Consider the following 19880-nt stretch of genomic DNA (forward strand, 5'->3'; position numbering starts at 1 on the left):
ACCAAGATTTATTCTTAAAAGGAAAACCATGCATTTTCCTCTTTGCAAGGAAAACTCTCACTCCCTTTTGCTCGCTTGCCAACAGGAACGGCTTGCTGAGGGTTGAGGGAAACTTCTGCTCAGCACCAGGCAAATGCATGAATTCCTTTTCATGTTCCTCCTGGCTCGGCTCATCTCCTGTTAGCACTTGAGGACTTCTTCCCTGGTCACAGAGAAAAAGCAGGCAAGGAGAAAATAAGAGCCAGTGGGCAGCAGAGCCCTTGGCAGTGCTCTTGCTTTCCTGGTGACCCTGGTGGCTATGGAGTAAGTTTTTGGTGTGTGAGTTTTCCCCCAGGGCAGACATAGCTGAGAAGAGTGATGCCTTTGCATTACAGGAGACTGACAGTTATTAGCATTCGGGCTCGAAACAGCTTCGAAACAGCCTCGAAACAGTCCTGAAACTGTGACACTCCCGAGCCCTGCAGAGCACACGCCAAGGTGGGGAGCAGCCCTCGGGGCAGGTCCACACGTGCGGCTCCTCCCTGCAGCTCCAGGGGCATTTGGGGAGCGTGGGTGTGTTGAGGAATGTGGGAGCTGTGTCATGGGGGAGTGGGAAGGGTGGGAGGAATGACTGTTCTGTGCTTATTTTTATCTCCGGGTTGATGACCAGGCTCACAGAGCAGGATGCGCCTCCCCGCAGCTCGGCGAACTGACAAAAATCTACCTGGGAAGGATGCAACCCCAAACCCCCCCTACTAAAAATATGCAGGCAAATAGAGATTTTCCAAAACAGAGCTCCGGAATGCTAAACTTGGTGGTGATTCATCGAAGGAGGGGGGCACAGCTGCTTTTTTTTTTTTTTTTTTTCTTTTTTTTTTTTTTCCCTGAAGGCGAGCAGGAACAATGTAAATCCCGAATGTTATCCGAGCTACTCCCTGGCTGGGCTGCTGTGCTTTGAAGCGCCCATCCACAACCCCGTAGGCACCGGCTTCCCAAGAAGGCAGACCTGCCGCAAAAACAGGAATCCCTTATCGGGCAGCAGGAAATCCTATTTTTACATGAAGTTCAGAATAAAAATAAAAGGGAAATATATGTTCTGTGGGTGCAGGCTAAAATTAAACCTAGATCTTCTCCTCTGATGGCTGGCTCCTGCCACTCCCTGGATTGAGAATCTGACGGATTCTCAATGGATTCTGCTGTCCCTGGCTGCTGTCAGTGGGATCTGCTCTGCTGTGAGGCTTTTCTCCTCTCAGTGAGCTCTGTGAGTGTGGCTTAAATAAATCAATCACCTTGGATCGGTGCTGTGGCCAAGGCCTGTGCCCTGGGCAAGTGGGAAAAGGTTCCTGTGCCTCTTCTTCATGTGACTCCTTAACATTTCTGAGCCAAATCCTTCAGTTTCTGACTGCCCTGTCAGCTTCACTGCCCTGTGCCCAGCCCAGGCCTTTCTCTGACCAAAATTTCTGCATCCAGGTGGTACCACAAGATGTACTGATGATCATGAGGGCTTCCAGCTTTGGGTCTGCTCCCGCACAGGGGATGAACTGGCACATCTGGTCTGGATTTGAGCATTGCTTTACAAAATTCTCTGGGATCTGTAGTAATGAAACAAGCCCTAAGCCGCAATCCCCAAACCTCTTCCTTTCCTGCAGCCCAACACTGAAAAGCGACTGCCAAAACCAGCGCTGTGGCTGTGTGTTTTCATTACCACTGTGATTTGTACAACAAATGCAGCCCATTTGCAGCCATGCTTTTGTTCTTCGACATCCCAGGCCTTTGCCAGCTGAAGCCACGCTCAGGGCTTTCCTCTGGGCTGCACCAGCTTCAGCAGCTCTGTGCTCAAGGTTCCACTGAGACAAATCCCACAGGGACAGTGAAGGTGGCCCTGGTGGCACTTGGTCAGCATTTCTGTAAGGCAGCTCCATTCAGAGTTTCCTGTGTTGGACCTCGGACCAAGAGGCTTTTTGCTTGGCTTCCAAAGAGCAATTAAACTAGATCCAGAAAAGTCACTGGGTAAAATGAATCATGAGGTGCACATCTCTTGGCTGACCACACTGACATTTCATATATGTACATGTATATATATGTGTGTGTGTGTGTGTGTGTTCAACCTACCTCCTGTCTGCTTTTTCCTGTAACAAAGTTCCACTCTCAGCTTTTGCTGCAAAATATATTGTAAAAGATTGTTTGCTTGGAATAAGTATTTGAGGGCATTTTCAACCTCCATCAGGAGAGCAAATTCCAGAAAACACTGAGCAGAGCAGTCTGAGTTAGCCAGACTGCTGCAGGTGCTTTAGCAGGGTGGTGGCTTCTCAGGTGCACAGGAGTTAGAGAGAAGAATTTCTTTCACCTGAGCTGGTCTCCTCCTGCTTAGTGAAATCACAGGAAGGTTTGAAAGGGTGGATAGAGAATGGTGGTGTTGGGTCACTGCTGAGAGCCAGGCTGTCCAGAGGGAATAGCCCCTGGAAAAGAGGCAGGAAAATTGGAGAAGGAGGGTGAATGAAGAGAAAGCATTTGGTGATGGTTTGAAATACTCTTGAGATGGTTTGGGGTACTCCGGAGTATCTGGAGCTAGAGGGAGGTGCCTGGGTTGTATGTGTCATTTTTAGAAGATGGCTTTTTGGTTTTGGGAGAAGGTAGAGTTGCAGCATTCACCACTGCTCCTGTTTGTGGCTGGCCTGGACAGTTGCATGTCTTGAAATTTAATGTTGCAGCATTGTTGGTTTCTTCTCATGTGCTGGAAGGGGTATATGTGGAGGGCCCCTCTCAGCCTTGCCAGCTAATGTGAGCAAGCAGTTTAATGGTTTTGGGCAGCCCTGTGTGTGAATGAATGCATGTGGCTTGCAGGCAGTGGAAAGTGAATGTGTGAAAGCCCCCCAAAAATGCAGGTCTGTGATCTCTGCTCCGTTGTGTAAGTGCTTCTCACTTCTGCCGTTTACCGTAAGATGAAGTGATGAAATTTGGCTTAAAGGAGAAGTGATGTGAAATGGTGCCCAGTCTGATTTGGAAGAAAACACTGGCTGCTCTTCCTCCACAGGGTGCAATGTAGTTTGAACTTCACCATTTAAAATTATCTTGCTTATTCTTAAAAGGTGTTGTGCTGTAAAACATCACCTTGCTGTTTTGCCCCTTCACAATCACTGTAAAAACTCTCCAGGCTGCTCCTCTTATGGAGAAGCTGGGGGGCTCTAGCCTGGCCCTTGTCCTTCCTAGTGGTAGGGGCTACATACTAGAGCACAAATAGAACATTTAAAGTTATTTTTATTTAATTTTCTGCAGTGGACTATATTTGCTGGCTGTTGCTCTTTCAATGAGAGGTGATTTTGGGGGATTAAATGTTAAAATCCTCTGTGGTACTGTGGTGCTCCCAGGGGATATTGTATATCTCTATTTGATGTTGTGTCAAGCCTATGCAATGATTTCTCTTATCTCTGAAAAAGAGAGGCATGTGGAGCCAGTGAACAGAAAGGTACCTGTGAACATCTTTGGGGCTATGTGAGTGAATCCTCTGCCAAAACCCCTTGGATAAGAGGCTTCCTGAGTAAGGACAGCACCTTACACACAGGGAAGGGGTAAAAGAGACGTAGTCCTTTATTTGACACAGTCTGTTTGTCCCAGATATTGAACTCACGGTCTGACCCCAGAAATCGGGAAGAACAGGTCCAGGGGGTGCCCTGAGGTGAGGAAAGGAGTGGGCTTCCCCTGGAGGCCTCCAGGACCCGAGGGCTGCTGCCAACACAAGGGGTCAGGAGAGCTCGCTGGGGACTGTGGGGGTTCAGATGTGAACGTGTGTCCGAGGTCCCTCCCGTGACACAGGGCAGGCTGGCCCCACGCAGAATGAGCTGCCCATCTGGTCACCCTCCTGGGGCACACACAGGTGCCACCACAGTAGAAAGGGTAAATGCAGAGCTTGTGTCCCTGGAGATTTTGGGGTGATTTTTTTTTGCCTGTGATAGAAACTGTGAGTGTTGTCAGAGTGCAAAATGCAGAACTTGAGAGGCGAGAGCGCAGGGCGGGACAAAAGGGGGGCTCCAAGGCCAGTCCATCATCCTGAGGCGGGGAAGGACTCCATGTGCTTCTCCCACCTGCTGTCTCAGCTGGTGCACTCGAGTTTCTTGAACCTGGTCCTCATTTCACATCCAGCAAAAGAACAAATTTCGCAACACAACATGTTTAGGGGAGGAGGGGAAAAAAAGAATTTGTCAGTCCTTCCTTTCTGAGATGTTTTGAGAGTCAAATTTTTATCAGAGGGAAAAAAACCCAACCCAAGACTCAAAACAGGAAACTCTTATCAGCTTGCCAGGAAGCTCTATTGCTTTGTGGAAGTGTTACCCTACGGTCATTGCTACTTTCAGTAGCTGTTTGTGAGTAATTTATGGCTTTAAGATGGGCGTCAATCTTCCATGCAAGCAGGGCAGAGGCCCTAAAGCTGGAAGGAGTAGTGGTAGGAATAGAGGGTGGAGGGGAAATGCCAAGGAACAGGATTTGTATTATCTCACTACATATATTTACAATGATAAGATTTTCATTGTCTTCTATGGTAAATTATGATCCTGTTTTTGTTCTGTATTTGGATCAGGAAAAAGCAAACCCGTGTCTTCAAAAATGCACGGGCTTAGTGTTCAGTGACTGTTATTCAGCAGAAGTAATCGAGGGACTTGGGATAATACGTAACTTCTTGGCAGGGGAATTTCTAAATTATTGCCTTATGGAGTTCTGTGTGCTTGAATTCTAAATGTATGCAGGTGTCTTTGTGTAAATCATACAAAAATTTATCTAAAACCTATTAAAACCTGTTAGAGGGGCTTGTCTTGTTCTCTTTTGTGTCCCAATTTTGGTGTGTCCATCTCCAACACAGAGCACTTGTTCATCTCCAGAATAATTTCTTGAAAAACAGTGTTCTTACAACATGTCTTTGGATTTAAAAATAAAGAAAACAGTGTTATGAAATGTATTAAGATGTATCTGCAAACTCTGTGTGTATGCACTTTACATAGATCAGGAGCTCATATCCCAAACCTGCCAGGTAATTGTGTTGAACAGTTCTGGCTCCTGGCCCAGTGTTTCTTTTTATTTTGCCTTTTTGTGCCCCGGTGTGTCTATTCTGCTGCATTATGGATTGCTGTCACTCCTGTAGTCACCCAACACAATGGGGATCTTTCCACCAGAGTCGTTTTGTGTCCCCAAGCTATATGGAGCAGGCATGATGTGGTGAAGGAAGTGTAATGCGGCTGCCAGGTTATCGTGTTTGTCACGTTGACTGCTGACTAAAGTGCTTGTTTATCTCTTAGTTTGTGCTGGCAAATCTCTTTTGCTTAAAAACAAGCATTAAACTTTTGTCTGGAAAGCTGGACTTCTGGGCCATGACGAGAAAAGATGATTTCTGAGTGCATAACCCATGACCAGATTCTTAAAGGCACTTTGGCAGCAGGGCTGTGCAGAGGAGCTGGGATATGTCCTGTGTGAGTCCACTGTGCACCACCAGTGATGCAGAGCTCATTTCCACGGGCTATAGCCTTGCATTTAGAAACAAATCATGGTGTGGCCAGGCTTTGGGAGTGTGGGGACTGATGCTTTTTTGGGGCAGCAATGAATTTCTTGGCGTGTCTTGGGCTGCCTTGTGGCTGGAGGAGTCCCTGTGAAACCAGAATCAGGGAGGCGAATCATCTCCATGCTGCCATCTCATCACAGACACTGAGTACACTTTGAAACCTGGCTGTGCCCATTGGCTTTTGGGCTGACATCCCTCTCTTAAACAGATCTTTTAAATACAAAGATTCGCCCTTTTTGTTTTTCCACCCTCCAGTTTTTAAATGATGGTCTAAAATGCAGAGTGCTGTGTTCCACTCTTCTGGGAAACGAGGTTGTTCCATGATTGCTTGAAGTCTTTGGCCAAGCATTGTTGATACACAAAAGTACAGCATCCTGACTGCAGTGGTGTGTGAACCCATTCTTCTCCTTCAATACACACTTATCTTTCTAATAGGGCATTGGAAAACATTTCTCTGAAACCCAGTAACCAGTGGCCTTTCTTACTCATTGGACTACATTCAGTGTTTGCACTAGCACTTCATTAGGAAGTAAATAGCTATTTGCTGGGGCTGTAAAAAGTCACTCTTCCTCTCCTTGTACCTTATCTCCTTTTCCTGGACAAAAGTCAAGAGCCTCTTTCCCTCCACCCCTTCCCTCTTGGACATACAATTGAACACAAATGGTCCAAGGAGTATGATATGCCAGGTATTTTGCACACTCATCTCTGGGGAGCTGATAACAGCAGCCTGTCTCTCTGGAAACAGCTTCTTGGCTGCTCACTCCTGCTGGAGTCAGCAGCTTCGTGCAGGGCTGGGAGGTGCTTGCCTCGCTTGTCCTTCCAGCAAAGGACTTTGGAGCAGGTGATGAGGTTGCATCTGATGCCTTGAGGTGGATCAAGAGTAATTAATGCTGTATGCTCATTGACACGTTTGGTGGCAGAACTGCAAACCTCCAACCAGGCTGGTAGGGTCCTTGAAAGGCATTTCCTTAGCTAGAGGGGGAAAATGGGCTGCTTCTGACCAGCTCTGGAGATGGTGGGAAGCCAGGTGGGAAGATGGTCTGAACCTTGTCTTTCCCAAGGGGTCTCCCAGTGGCCAAGGTGAGCCCACCAGCCCTGTATTGTCCCAACTTTGGCAGCCTTTCCATGTAAATCACAGTTCTGACATTCACATGGCAGTGAGAAGCCGGCCAAGTAAATTCCCTTCAAGGACAAGGGAAAGGGCTGGAGCCCTGGAGGCGCGTGCCTCTCGGGCTGTAACGATGGCTCTCCCAGCTTTTGTTCGCCTCTGTCCTCCTGAAAGGAAGTGGTGAAAGGCAGCCAGGCCGCCTTTATTTCTGTGAAATGGAGTGAAATGAGTGAGGCGACCCATCGGAAGCCGATCATTAGAAATATTAGTGACCTTAAGTGACCTCTCCAGAGCTGGGAGAGGAGCAGGCGGAAAGGACATCGTGTCCTCCTTTGTCACATTCGCAGTTTATCATCCATGCTCTGCAGGGCTTATTTGTCTCCCTTGTGAAGGAGATGTCCATGGTTCCTGCTGTGGCAGAGCTCCTTCTCCAGGAGGGTTGGACAGGCCCTCCACAGAGGCATGGCCTGGTTTCAACAGGCTCTAGTTGCACCAGCCTGCCCTGGCTGTATGACACGGCACCTTGGCCAACTTCCAGCAGGTTTCTCATGTTTTCCAGTCCCACCTCTCAACCCTTGGGACCCTCTTTGCACCTTTGTCAGCTTCTATTGAGGGCTGTGCTGGGAAGTCACCTTTGCTGTGTTGCTGGGACCTTGCAGGGACTGGCTTTTTCCAGAGACTACAAAACAAGCAACAAGAAGTCTGTCTAGGAAAGCTTTTGGGTTGTCATCATAAGCACTTTACTTCCCCCCTCCCACGGTGCAGGTTGGATGAAGATTTGTACTTCCCCAAAGCCCTTGTGGGAGAGGAAGGACAGAGTGGCCTTGAGAAGTGAAATGTCTGAGAAAAGCCACAACCGAAGCCCAAGACTACTCCTTCCAGGTTCTCAGCAGAGATGTGAAACTTTGCCCTGGATCTGTACTGAAATGCCACCAAGCCTGCAATGATGTGATGCTTCTGAGGTTTGACTCAGCTGTGTAGATGATGGAGGGGGAGGAAAAAGCTGTTCGAGCCTAAGCTTTGCCACTTCATAGGCAGCATGTGGTCTCTTTTCTGTGCTGTTCTGCTGCAGCGCTGTGCTTGAAGCTTGGCAGAGTCCTCTGTCCTCACAGATATGAGGAACAGAGCTCCTGAGGCTGAGGGAAAATACTGCAGGGAAAGGGCTGGAGCAATTCAATCAGCAGAGCTTAAAGGAAAGCCTTTCTGCCATACCTCGCTGCCTCTAGTGCTACCTCAGTCTCTACTCCTGTGAAGTGTGTACAGGGGGGAAAAACCCCAAACCCCTGCAAAAACCCCACCACCATAAAGGTCTCATGGTTGCACAGACAGCTGTGGGACTGTCACATCCATGGACCGTGGTTTGGTTGCTGTGGGCCTGGGTGTTTGAGGCGTTCAGTCCCTTGTGTTGCACGGCATTGCTGTACATGGTGGCTACAGCTGGTAAGGCAGAGTACTCGTCTGGAGAGCTGATTGCTGGGTATTGTACTGCCCGCCTTGGGCTGAGGCACGTTTGAACTGGGCCTTAAAAACCAGGTCCCAATGTGTCATCAGTACTTGAACTACATGGGTTCTTTGATTAATGCTTCCTGTGAGACTTGGGGTTGACGTTCACTGCTTGCATGACTCTTTTTGTGTGAAGATCTCTGCTCCTGTACATGCAAGGCATCTCTGGGCAGTAAAACTTTCTTGATTGTTCTTCCAGTCACTGGATTTTCTATTGCCCCTGAGCAGCCTATAAAGCTCTAGACCACTATTAAAGGGCAACCAGTAGATCACCTCCTTTCCCCTTCCAAGGCTGCTTAATTACAGGAGGAAGAGTGAAGCCTTGCTTAGCTGAGAAGGAAGAAGAGCTTTAGGTGTGCTTTGCTATTTTACGTTGGTGGCTGCTGGTGGGACCTGGGAAAAATGCCACCAGTTCTTTTTATAGTTTAGTTTGCAAGCTGTAATTTCTTGGCAGAGATGATCATTGGTCTGTTTTTATCCCTTTGGCATGATGAGTCATCAAAGATGATATTAATTAGAGAACTAATCTCCCTTGGTGGCAAATGGTGCAAGTTCTCTAGTTTGCCAAGGGTTTGTTCCATGCTAGAACTGGATTGAGGAGTAGTAGTTAGTCGATATGGAACCATAAGCTGCTTATCACCTTCCTGTGCATGCAGAAGAATTGAAATTCCCAACTGGGCATATAAAGTAATTCTTTACTGAGGGATTGGATATTGAAATCCTAACTGGGGAGCAATTCTGCTTCTGAAAACATATCTGTGAGCTGCCACCTTGGACGGCAGCTACACTGCATTTCTGATACAACTGGAGATATCTGTGGTGTGGGACATGGAAGCTTTAAAGGTGGCAGGACATCCTCCTAGTCTGTTTTGTGAATGGCTTAAATGTGGGTAAAGCAGACAGGCAGCAAAACATTTTGATACCTTCCTACTGCCTTTAGGAAAAATGCTGCTGAAACTCTGCCTGAAAACTCATGGTTGAGTTTTCAAGGAGGTCAGAAAATGGCCAGAGAGCTTTCCCTGGGAGCTGTGCTCCCTACTGGCCTCTGTGCTGCCATTGCCGTATAAGGAGCTGTGCGATCCTCATCTTGGTAATAAATGTGTAGGGTGGTGGGTGAAAGCTGTCCAGAGAGAGCTGGCATTTGCTTGCAGGGAACTCGTGTGGCGTAAGGAGAGGAATTCCACGCACACGCCCTTTGTTTGCGCAATGGCCTGGGCAAGGAGGGCGATCTAATCCAAGGCCTATAAATATCTCCCACGTTCACGTCTTCTGCAGACGTTAATGGAGGCCTCGCTGACGGCTGTTTACAGGACGTGTCAGCAGCTGGAGAGGAGCCCATTTTAAACCTAGCAACTCGTGCAGTGTTTGACAGTGAAGGGCTCGGTGCAGCGGGCACGCCGTGGAGGACGTGTGCTGTACTCAGCAGGGATTTCTCTCCCTTGAAGCACGGAGGAGTTGTTTCAAAGGCCTGCTTCAGATACTGGATTTGTTACTCCATCAGCAGTGCCTAGAGGAGCTGGAAAGCTACGCGGCGATTGACTTGCCTGCACTAGCCTTGAACTTCTTAGCATGTTGATATTCCAAACTAAGCCTTGTTTTTCCCCCACCCTTGGACAGACTAGGAAGAGGAGGGAAAGGCTCATAAGCACAAGGAAGGAAAGGGAAAGACCAGAAAATAATAGATGCTATGCTATGTTATGAAAACTCCACCAAAATAACTTGGATGTTGCCAGTCAAGCTGCTCCTCTGGAATAATTAATTCAGTGCTGTTGTCCATGAGTGTTCCCACCCATCTGTCAGGCTTTGAAGAACTTGAGGACTTCTGCATCTAGGAAGGGCTTAAATAGTCTGTCATGTCCCCTGATTTACCAAAGCCTGAATGTGGAGCCGCAGCTTCTCTCTGTAATTAAAGAACATGAGACGAACAATAGCAGAGGTAGAAACTATCCATGATGTAAGAGGTGTAGCATGATCTTCTAGAGGAGCTTGTCTGCATTTCCAGCTCTGCTTGTAGCAACACTGTCCCTCTCTGTAAGGTCAAACAACCCATAACTTTTGCTCGCTAACCAAAGGCTGCTGTCGTACGGACAAAGCATTAAGGCATAATGAGAGCAATTTAAAAGAACAGTTTCCAGACTTAAATCTGAATTTCATTGTTGCATGAAGTTTGTGTTGGAACTTAAAGTGATGGAAAAACTGATTCTAACATTTTCTGTTTGATTAAAAATCCATTTGAACTTCAGCATGCTGGCTAAATTCCAGCTCTCAGAAGTAATTGCCTTTTGGTAAGCTACACACCTCCTGTGAAACCTTATTCAGGGAACTTAGTGTAATTATTATCCTTCCCTTCAAATAAATGGCTGTATAGCACTGTTGATCTAATCTGTCTGTCATGTTCCACGGCAGAAAGAATTTCATTTTCAAAAAACTCATATATTAGACCATATAGCACCATATAGTAGGTGCAGATGCTTCTGCTCTAGATCCTTCCCAGAGAGACCAAATGCAGTTCCAACGTAGAGAGGTAAAAAAAAAAGAAAAAAACCCCTTTTTGTTTTTCTAACCTTGTGAAAGCTCTTCTGTGTGAGGATGGGTAGAGAAGGACATGAGAGGATCAGAGCAGTGAGTGGTAGTGATACGTTCACATGACAAAATCCCCTACCCACAGACAGAGCAAATGAATCGGTTCCTCTGTAGAACCTCCTGAGGAAATCTTGTTCGGTAACTGAGAACTGCTCTTGGAGAAAGGAAGCACTGTGGGATGCAGATAACTGCCTTTGGAGTGTGGCTCTGAGAACTGGCAGGAACATGCACTGCCTGCAGGCCTGCGGGCAGTGCCCGGAGTCCTGGTGGGCTTGGGAAATCACATCCTTCCACAGATGCGGGAAACAATACCGGTGGCTGGGATTGCCCAGTGAGTCGTAGCTCGGAAGGGAAAAGGAAAAAAAATGGGGTGTGTGTGCATTTGCAACTGCTGTCTGGGAAGGGAATGGAGAAATACACACACCTTCCCATGGCCATAGTGGAGAGACAGGATTCCAGGTATTTTTATATAGAGAACATCAGGGTGTTTAAGGTTTGATGTGGGTTTTGGTGTTCTAGTGGGATTTTGTTTGAATTTTTTTTTTAATTTCCTGAAGAGCCTAGTGAAAGTGAAATGTGCTGGATAAAGTTATCTGACTGAAGAGGACTGTTCATAACGTGCCTCTGCAAACACAGCTCCCGAGCAGCTGTCCTGTTCGCTCTGTAGCAGGGTTGCTTTGTCTGCTGCCCTGCGTGCAGACCCCGGTGCAAGCCTGTTGAGTAACGTGTGTGTGTCAGTGGAGTGCTGGTGCGGCCTTTTCCTCTCCCACCACGAGTGGGGAAGCTGTGTTCTGACAGCACCAAGTGGCTCCTGAGGGGCAGAGTTCTCTGTGCTGCGGTCCTGCTGGCCCTGCTGGGTGAATCCTGCGGGAACATCCTGGAGAGGCTGGCACAGGGATGAGAGAAGCGGTGTACGGAGCAGGCAGGAGCTGTGGAATGGGCTGGCATAGCCCAGCCATGGTGCAGGGGTAACTGCTGCTACCAGCAACACAGGAAATCTGTTTCCTGTGTAACAGTGAGCCCTTGAGATTAATCTAAAGCACAACTGCAGGCAGGCACTGATACCAACCTGCTACCGACAGTGACAGCCCAGTGGTTTGGCTTGTGAACTTGTATGCACAGTCAGGCACAAATGTGCCCTGGAAGCTGTTGGATTGCTGCTACAATGAATTTTTGCCTACCTGACCACCTTGCTGGAACGTACATGGAAGAAAAGACTACACCTCACCTTCTGCCATCCGCTTTGAGAAAACCAGTAATGTTCTGCTTTTTAAGGAGTCAAATTTCAGCATGACATGAGTGGCACAAACAATGTGCTGTATGAGTGTCCATCAGATAGTTGTGCCCACACAGAGGCAGGGTTGATTCACTGTGCTCTGCTCAGCCTCAGCTGGAGTCTGATGGATGCGAATTCCTCAGAAGACCTTAGCAGATGTGTACTGTGATGAGTTACACTGGGGGTCACTGGGCAGCTGAACTGGAATGACAGTTTGCTGGCTTTTCCCTCAATTTGCATTTATTGCTTTTGCTCTCCACCCTATGATTTCCTCTCATCCCTCTCATCCTGTATAGATACTAAACAGAAACTCTGCCAACTACTACAGCTCACACCCTCTCTCCAAGTGCTTCCCTAGGACTATCCTAACTGCTCTCCCTGTCTTACTCCATGCGTCTCACTGTCCCACTCTGGGGATAACTACCACTGTCAGGAACGTGTACAGAAAAGAAAGGATGAATACAGAAGTAGAATTAGTAAGATTAAAGACTGAGGTTTCTTGCATCCGTTCCAGATCTCGATAAATTTGTAGCATTCTTATCTGTGACTGGCAGGAAGAAACTCCTTCAATATATTTTCTACTGAAATGTGGTTGTTTTCTCTCCCCTGCATTGAACAAGGTGAACCAAGGGTACAATTCCTCTTGCTTTGGCAAGAATGGGGCTTGTGATTAGACTGCCAAGAGAGAAAGATGTTGCAGATGTCAACTGCAGTCATTCAGCAGTGCACTCTCGAGTCCAGCTGGGCTGATCTGTACATGCACGTTTGGGAATGTGCATAAGGATAATCTCCTCCCTTTGCTGCACTTTGAAATAAGCTTTTTTTTTTTCTTTTCAGCTGCATTTCATTTTGCTATATAAAGAAGTAGACAGATCTGGCCTTTCTTTTTTAATAATGTCTTAGGACCAGGGTACAAAAAAGGTTAATGCATTAATTTTTAAGACAAGTGATAAATGTACTGCAAGAAGCACATCCTACATACACAGAATATATTTCTCTATATAATATGAACACAAGAGATATAAAATAAGTTATACTTATCTTGGTTTTTCATCACAGTAGGAGCTCAGCTTATATAAAGTGACAACAGGATTGGAACAACACACTGCTCCAAAGCAACAACAAAAACCAGAAGAGTGTGCGCGCACGTGTGTGTTTAGGCAATGAAATAGGAAATTGAGGGATTTCTGCTAAAATTGGGTCTTGAAGACAAAAATCTCATAGAGCATGAAAGAAGTGGGGAAAGTCTCTTGGCTCAGGGTACAAGTTCTAGAGGGGATCAGTGTTACTGTGGGTGAGGATTGTGTGAAGGCCGACATCTTGGCTAGGTTTGTGGAGGCACAGAGCAGAGCGAGCTCTGCCCCATGCCCTTCTGTGTTCTGCCCTTGTGCTGGAGCCACCTGGCAGAGTGGGGTTTGTATCTGTACAGTGAGAACGGGGCCTCACAGCTTTCACTGTGCACGATGAGAGCAAACACGTCACTTCACAGGAATCACAGATACCACAACTGTTCAAGGAGCAAACACTACCCACTGGCTGTGAAATGCTAGGTGAGCCTGCAAGCCGTGTTCCTCCCTTCCAACCCTGTCCACCTCTAGGGCCCCTCCCTCTGCTTCCCTTGGGGTGTGGCTCTCTTGGCCACGCCTGCAGAACAAATCTCCCCCGGGCACTGAGTGGGAGGTAGCGATGCTTGGGAACTCTGAGTGCCTGTCCCACAGTGAACAATGAGGAACTCCAGCTGCCCAGTTCAGAGCTCTTTCAGATTTTATTGATGTATTTTCTTTAAGGACAGGGGAATGTTTGTAAGATTTGCATCTTAACGGTGAGTTGAGGTTCCTAAGGTTCTTAACTCGGGGGTTTAGTATCTAGTATTTTAGTGTGGGCTTATTTTAATTAGGAAATGCTCTTTATTTTGGCCAATAGCTTGAAGACCTTGTGGTTTCTCTTAAGTCTCCTGAATTTTGCAAGACCCATTAAAAGGCAGAAGGTGCAGCCAAAGCTCAGGAGTGATACTGGCAGTTAGCAGATTTCTATTAGTCCCTATTCCACTCTCCAAAAATGCAGCCCACTTCAGGTTTTCTTCTACTCTTGCTTAACAGAGTCTCCTAGTTTGCAACATCCTTTCTTTACCTTCATATTTACAGACTACACATTAGAAAGCAGGGACAGTACACTGAAAGAGTTAATTGCATATTACCATGAAGGATTGGACTTTTTTGTTCTGCTTTAGATTTTGTTCTTCATACAGCAAAGTAGTTATAAATCCAAATGTGATGTCACATCTAAAGGTATAATTTAAGTAAACATGTTTTTCTAGATCTTTTATTTTCCCCTTCCCTTTCCCTCTCCCCTGTAACCTTTTGTTTCACTCTGTTATTTTCCTTTTGGATGGAGGGAGGAGATGGGAAGGGAGCTCATTTGGCAGCTCATGACCCTCCAACTTGACTTTAATGAGATGATTCGCCAAGGCAAACTCCTCATCATCCAGCATGCCATCTTTGTCGATGTCAGCCAGTTTCCAGATCTTGCCCAGCACGGTGTTGGGCAGCTTAGACCTTACCATCTCCTTCTTGGCATTGGCACCAGTTATTTTCCCATCGACAGGCGAGAGCGTGTAGAAGATCTCGTCGTACATGGGCTTGTCCCTGGCCACCACCCACTCGGCGTCATCGATGCCTTCTCCGGCCCCTTCTCCGTAGCCGTGGCCAAAGGGGCCGTGCAAGGTGCCCTCGAAGGCTCCTCCCTTCACCATCTGGGTTGGCCGCTGGGACTCTTCCTGGCGGACGAGCACCATGAGCTGGGCGATGTCGTTGGCCAGCATGTCTTCCACGGTCTCCAGCAGCTTGCTCTTCAGAGGCTGGAACTTGCTAAAATCCTGGGCTTGCAACTGATCCTTAAAATGGGACAACACAGCAAGAGGTGAGCGACATGGCCGTGTATGGTGGAGTAATGGTGGACAGTGGGCTGCCTGCCTGCTGCTTGGCTCTCAAACCCCTGCTCCTGCAGAGGAGTGGGGAGACTGGCATTCCTTCCTCTGCCAGCCCTGCTTTCAGCAGGGGATGGGGTCTCCCTGGCCGGCTTTGCCCTTGCCTTAATCCCCTCTTAAGTCCTACAGAAAATGACCAAATAGATCAAGGCAAACTGGTGGTGTGCTTTTGCTACATCCTCCAGCCAGTGCTCTACATTCCCTCCCCCTTCCACACTCTGGGAAAGAGACGCCACCTTGCAAAAGACCCCTGCACTCATCATCATGCAGTACATCTTTCAGATGCCATCAAGACAGCAGCACATCTGTAAGAGGTGGTGAGCATGTCTTTACAGCATGCCTCAGATTCTGTAACTTCACAGCTGAGCAAAAGGGCTTTGAGTAGGGCCTGCAGAGAACTCTCTCGTAGCTGTGAAAGACCTACAGCTTTATCTTTCACCCTGTACCCATTAACTCCACACTATTAATTCCTACAGGATTAATACAGTTTTTTTAAAACACACAATTTAACAACCAGTGAAGGAGATCTCCTACTGGATACACCCCATAGATCTCATTCCCAAAATCTTAGGGAAAATGTATTTTCAAAAAGAAAAAATAATAGTCAAGTGCTGTTTTCCATAGGTAACTAGTAGCAACCTCAACAGCTAGAACTCAGGTTTCTGCTTGGACTGAAGCCACGCAGCAATGCAGCAGTGTCTAGCATTGCCTGAACGAACAATACAAGGCTCTGACCCAAGGTCCTTTGAAGTTTTTGACTTGTGTGAACACTGGGCCAGGTCTCTGGTCTGCAGAACAGAAAACCTGCTTCTCTGCTTAAAATAGAAAAGGGGCTTTAAGCTTTCACACCTTCCTTTTTCTAGAAACAAAGAGTGAATTACAAGACAAATATAGCTCTTGAGGACTGTGGCATATGAAGCCTTTTCAGGACACAGATTTCCTTTTCTTATAAATTAATAGTATGCTTAGGCCTGAAAAATCTGCAAATGGAACGCAGAATTAAAAATAAAGAAAAACAGAAGAAAACATTTGCTGTAAATTGCTATTCAGGCAAAGATATGAGAAATGAATGTGAAGCTGTAATGCTTCACATGAGCTCTACGGGTAAGAAGTGCTCATGCCCAAATATAGCCTGCACATATTTTAAGGCACATTTCAACATTATAGCAGGCTTTCCCCACAGGTGGCAACAATCAGTGTCTGCATGGCTCTGTTATATTCCCTGCAGTTACTCTAATGCTCTTTCCTTGGATGTTTGCCAGGATGCCACTGCTTACCTGCATCTTTCTCAGATTAGGGAAGTCTCCTGGCGAGATCTGATGCTCCCTTTCAATCCGGGCATAAATATCTCCCAAGTTGTTAACAAGCTCCTTCTTTTTATTGTCTTTCCCAAACATTGAGGGCATTTCCTTCTTCAGGGAACTGATGATGTAGGCATGGACCTGAAGGGAATTAATTTGGAATGAAGGCAAATGTCAAGTAATACATCAGAAAATTCTTCTCAGCAAAGTGTCCGTGCCTAGGACCCAACTCCCCTCTTGTCCCACCCTGAAGAGCAAGCTCAGCTCCTCAGCTTGCCGTGCCCCATGGATTGTTATTCCAGTGCTAAATGCTCAGCTGTGTGCTCTGGCTGTGCTGAGACAAGGCGAAAACAAGGTGTGGTCCTGAGCATACAGACAGTGACATTCATATGAACTTTCTGGAGGGAGTGGTGGGGTTTTTTTTTTCCACTGGGCATGGCCTTCAAGGGAACAGGCCCTTTCCAGTCCGACCATACAGGTGCAATGTTTTAGTATGAATACTAGTCCTTAACTTATGCAATATTATTTTTTTTTTATAGGTGAACCAAGCATTTCTTCTTGAAATGAAGACCCTTGCACTAAAAGCTTTTGAGGGATCTTTTGATCTCTTTTCTCAATTGTCGTGGGGTTCTTTCCTGTATTTTTAGGGGCTTCTTTCAGTTTATTTCAAATACTCAGGGATACTACAAGCTTATTTATCATTTGTGTGTCTCCACCTCCTCTGCATCCATCTAAACCAGGTATCTCCCATGGCTAAGAAAGTTTAAAGCAAAAGACCCAGAGCTTATCAATTCCCTTGTTGTATGATTCAGAGATACTGAATTGGTCCTAATTCTCAAGTTGCTACCACAGAGTAACTGCTTTCCAGATCCCTTCAAGTGCTACCTGCTTTGATCTATAGTTACCTTCCTCATTCTGGCCTGCCATGATTGACACACCAAACACAGGAATTGTTTTCCTTCCTATATTGGCATAGGGCTCATATTCTGGGCCTGAGTTAAAAGGGATGGAACAAGAGTGGGATACATCAGCTCTGCAAGCTGGACTGGCCAAAACCACCTCTCCACAGGCTGCATTCTGCAGATAACCAAACCAAATGCTTGGGGCTTCCATGCCAACACCCACCTTGGCCAGGCGTGCTCGCTTGATGAGGTCATTGAGCTTCCGCAGGGCTGCGTTGCGGGGCAGGCTCTGGATATCCCTGAACAGGTCCTGCTCCTCCGCCTCGAACAACTTGCGGTTGTCGGGGATGAGCAGGGGATGGGACCAGAAGGAGCCGATGTAGACTCTGATGACCTCGGGGGTGTTGACGATCTTTCCCAGGGACCACATGAGGGCACCGTACACCCGCATCAGCTGCTGAGTCTCGATCTGGTCAGCCTTGTTGAGAACAACTCTCATCTTGTCCTCGTGGTTCTTCAGGGCCTTGATGACCTCAGAGAATTCATCAGAGATGTCCAGCTTGTGAGCATCAAAGAGGAGAATGATGCGGTCAACGCGCTCAGCGAACCACTCCAGTACAGCAGCGAAGTCATAACCTGCAGAGGGGGAGGAAGAGCAGAGATGAAGCAAACACAGGCCTAGGGAGCCTACTTGCTGTACTCGAACTATATCTGTACCTAACTGAGGGTAAGCTTGCAAGGAAGTGGCTTTCCCAGTAGAGCAGGTAGCTTGATAAGCAGATGAGGCACAGTTCTTCACATGGAAATGTCACAGCACACAGTTAAGGACAGCTCTTGTCCTTAAGAGATTAAGAGATCACCCAAAGAAGTCTTGAACTTGTGCCCCAGATCTTCATACAAATGCCTATCAAGGAGCAACTGCTGTATTCAAACACCTAATGAACAAGTCTTGTATGTGGCAACAAGAGCAGTCTAGTTTGTGAATGACTGGCTATCAGCACAGCCTACAAAGGCTGCAGAAAGCTGGGTAATGGCAATACTTGCACCCGGACTGGTTTGAGATGCGTATCTCCACTGCTTAACAAATCTCAGGTCTTGTCTAGTTGTGCAAGACTAACTTTGTCCCATCCAATTCAAAACCCAGCATGCAAATAACCTTCCTTACCAGAGTAATGTGCACAAAGCCAAATGATTTGTGTTCACTTAGCCAAGAGCTTGAGGCTTAGCAGACAGCATTGCTGTGAACACCAGAGGAGACACAGGCCAGGAACAGTGGGTTCAAATTTCACATGCCTCAGGACTAAAGATAATGGATTCAGTGTCAGACTGGGTCCACCTCTAAGCACTACAGGGCATGATAAATAGTGTGTGGAAAAGTCCCTAAAACAATAGTAATGACAGCAATAAAATTACCTTTTTTCCTAGCTGTGTGGCATTTTTTATCCTTCTTTAAAGTCTTGGTGAGAGACTGGTTGGTTCTCTCCCCCTGCTCTGTCAGGCTGTCCCTATGCTGTGCAACATTTGGGGTTATCTGAGTCACCAGAGTGCTGCACTTTGTTAAGGGAAATGAGGACAGAGCAAAGGCTATTTGCATTCAAATCCTTTAATATACTACTTTAATCTTGGCTTTCATGAATAAATACATGATAATTAGTTCAGTGCTTTTTCCTCCTCCTCCCCTTTCTTTTTCTTTTTTTCCTTCTGTCCCCTCTAAAACCTTGAGGGCAACCAGTGCATCCCAATCATCAGACTGGCCTTTTTTTTCCATGACTAAGCAAACTGGAGTGAAATCCTGGCTCTCATGTCAGGAGTAGAGCCTATGTGAACTTTCTCTTCAGCTGGATAAATTGGTAATCACTTTTTGCCACTGAGAACTTTTATACAACTTCAGTGTATTATTACTGGGCCATGTTCTGCTTTGGTCAATTACAGTTTGCTCCTTACAGGAAAAGGGGGCAGCACAGTGTGGGCATGTGAGGTATGTGCTCTTGGGTGTGGACACTTTGCCTACTCTGTTCCATGGGATCTATAGAAATCTCAAATGAAAGACAGATGTTTGTTCCACCAGTGTCCTTCTGCTCACTAGGACACAAGTGTCTCCTCTAACAAGAGCAAGCAATGCTGGGCCCTGGCTCTTTGCTCAGCTACGTTTGATGCTGAGGACTTCAGAGAACTCAGAATCAGTATTAGCTTTGACAAAGAGCTGCTGAGCATTCAATATATTATATTGATAACTGCATCTCTTACTCAGTCTGTGTGTCTGACCTCAAACACAGTCACAAGTCATTTTTTTTTAAATTGAAATAAACTTGATCCTGCTCGCTTTCAGATATTAACAGCCTTTTTTAACCTTAGGTGCTAACCTCAGCTTTTTCACCTCAGGTGTTCTCACTGCAGGGAGCTCTACTCCACTGCTCCAATTGCAAATCTGCTGCAAAGATCAACGTCCTTCTTAAGCTGTGCTGGGGGCAGTGGCAGAGGGCAAAGTCAATGCTGATACCTCACTTCACTTGGCCTGGGTTCAGGCTGTCAGCTGTCCCTCTGCAAGCAGATCAATGGATGTGCAAACAGGGACCTCCTGTGCCCCCTCAAACTTTGCTAAACAGTGATTAGACAGACTTTATGTTCACTTCTGCCAGGGCTGGAAGTCATCTGGCATGGCAGGACAGTTTATTCTTCATATGCAGAGCTGCC

The 19880-nt window shown here is 46.8% G+C and overlaps 1 protein-coding gene across 1 annotated transcript in view; it reads right to left on the reverse strand.

Moving 5' to 3' along the window:
* Nucleotides 1–12872: 12872 nt before the first annotated feature.
* The window catches only part of EHD3 (EH domain containing 3), a 30155-nt gene continuing 23147 nt past the window's right edge, over nucleotides 12873–19880 (reverse strand). Inside the window, exons 4-6 of the mRNA XM_063391158.1 lie at nucleotides 17410–17822; nucleotides 16261–16425; nucleotides 12873–14890 (exon numbers count right to left, since the gene is read on the reverse strand). Of these exons, the coding sequence (XP_063247228.1) occupies nucleotides 14363–14890; nucleotides 16261–16425; nucleotides 17410–17822 (1106 nt within the window). The 3' untranslated portion in view covers nucleotides 12873–14362. The remainder of the gene's footprint in view (nucleotides 14891–16260; nucleotides 16426–17409; nucleotides 17823–19880) is intronic.

Source organism: Prinia subflava, chromosome 2, assembly GCF_021018805.1.
Source record: "Prinia subflava isolate CZ2003 ecotype Zambia chromosome 2, Cam_Psub_1.2, whole genome shotgun sequence".
Lineage (NCBI taxonomy): Eukaryota > Metazoa > Chordata > Aves > Passeriformes > Cisticolidae > Prinia > Prinia subflava.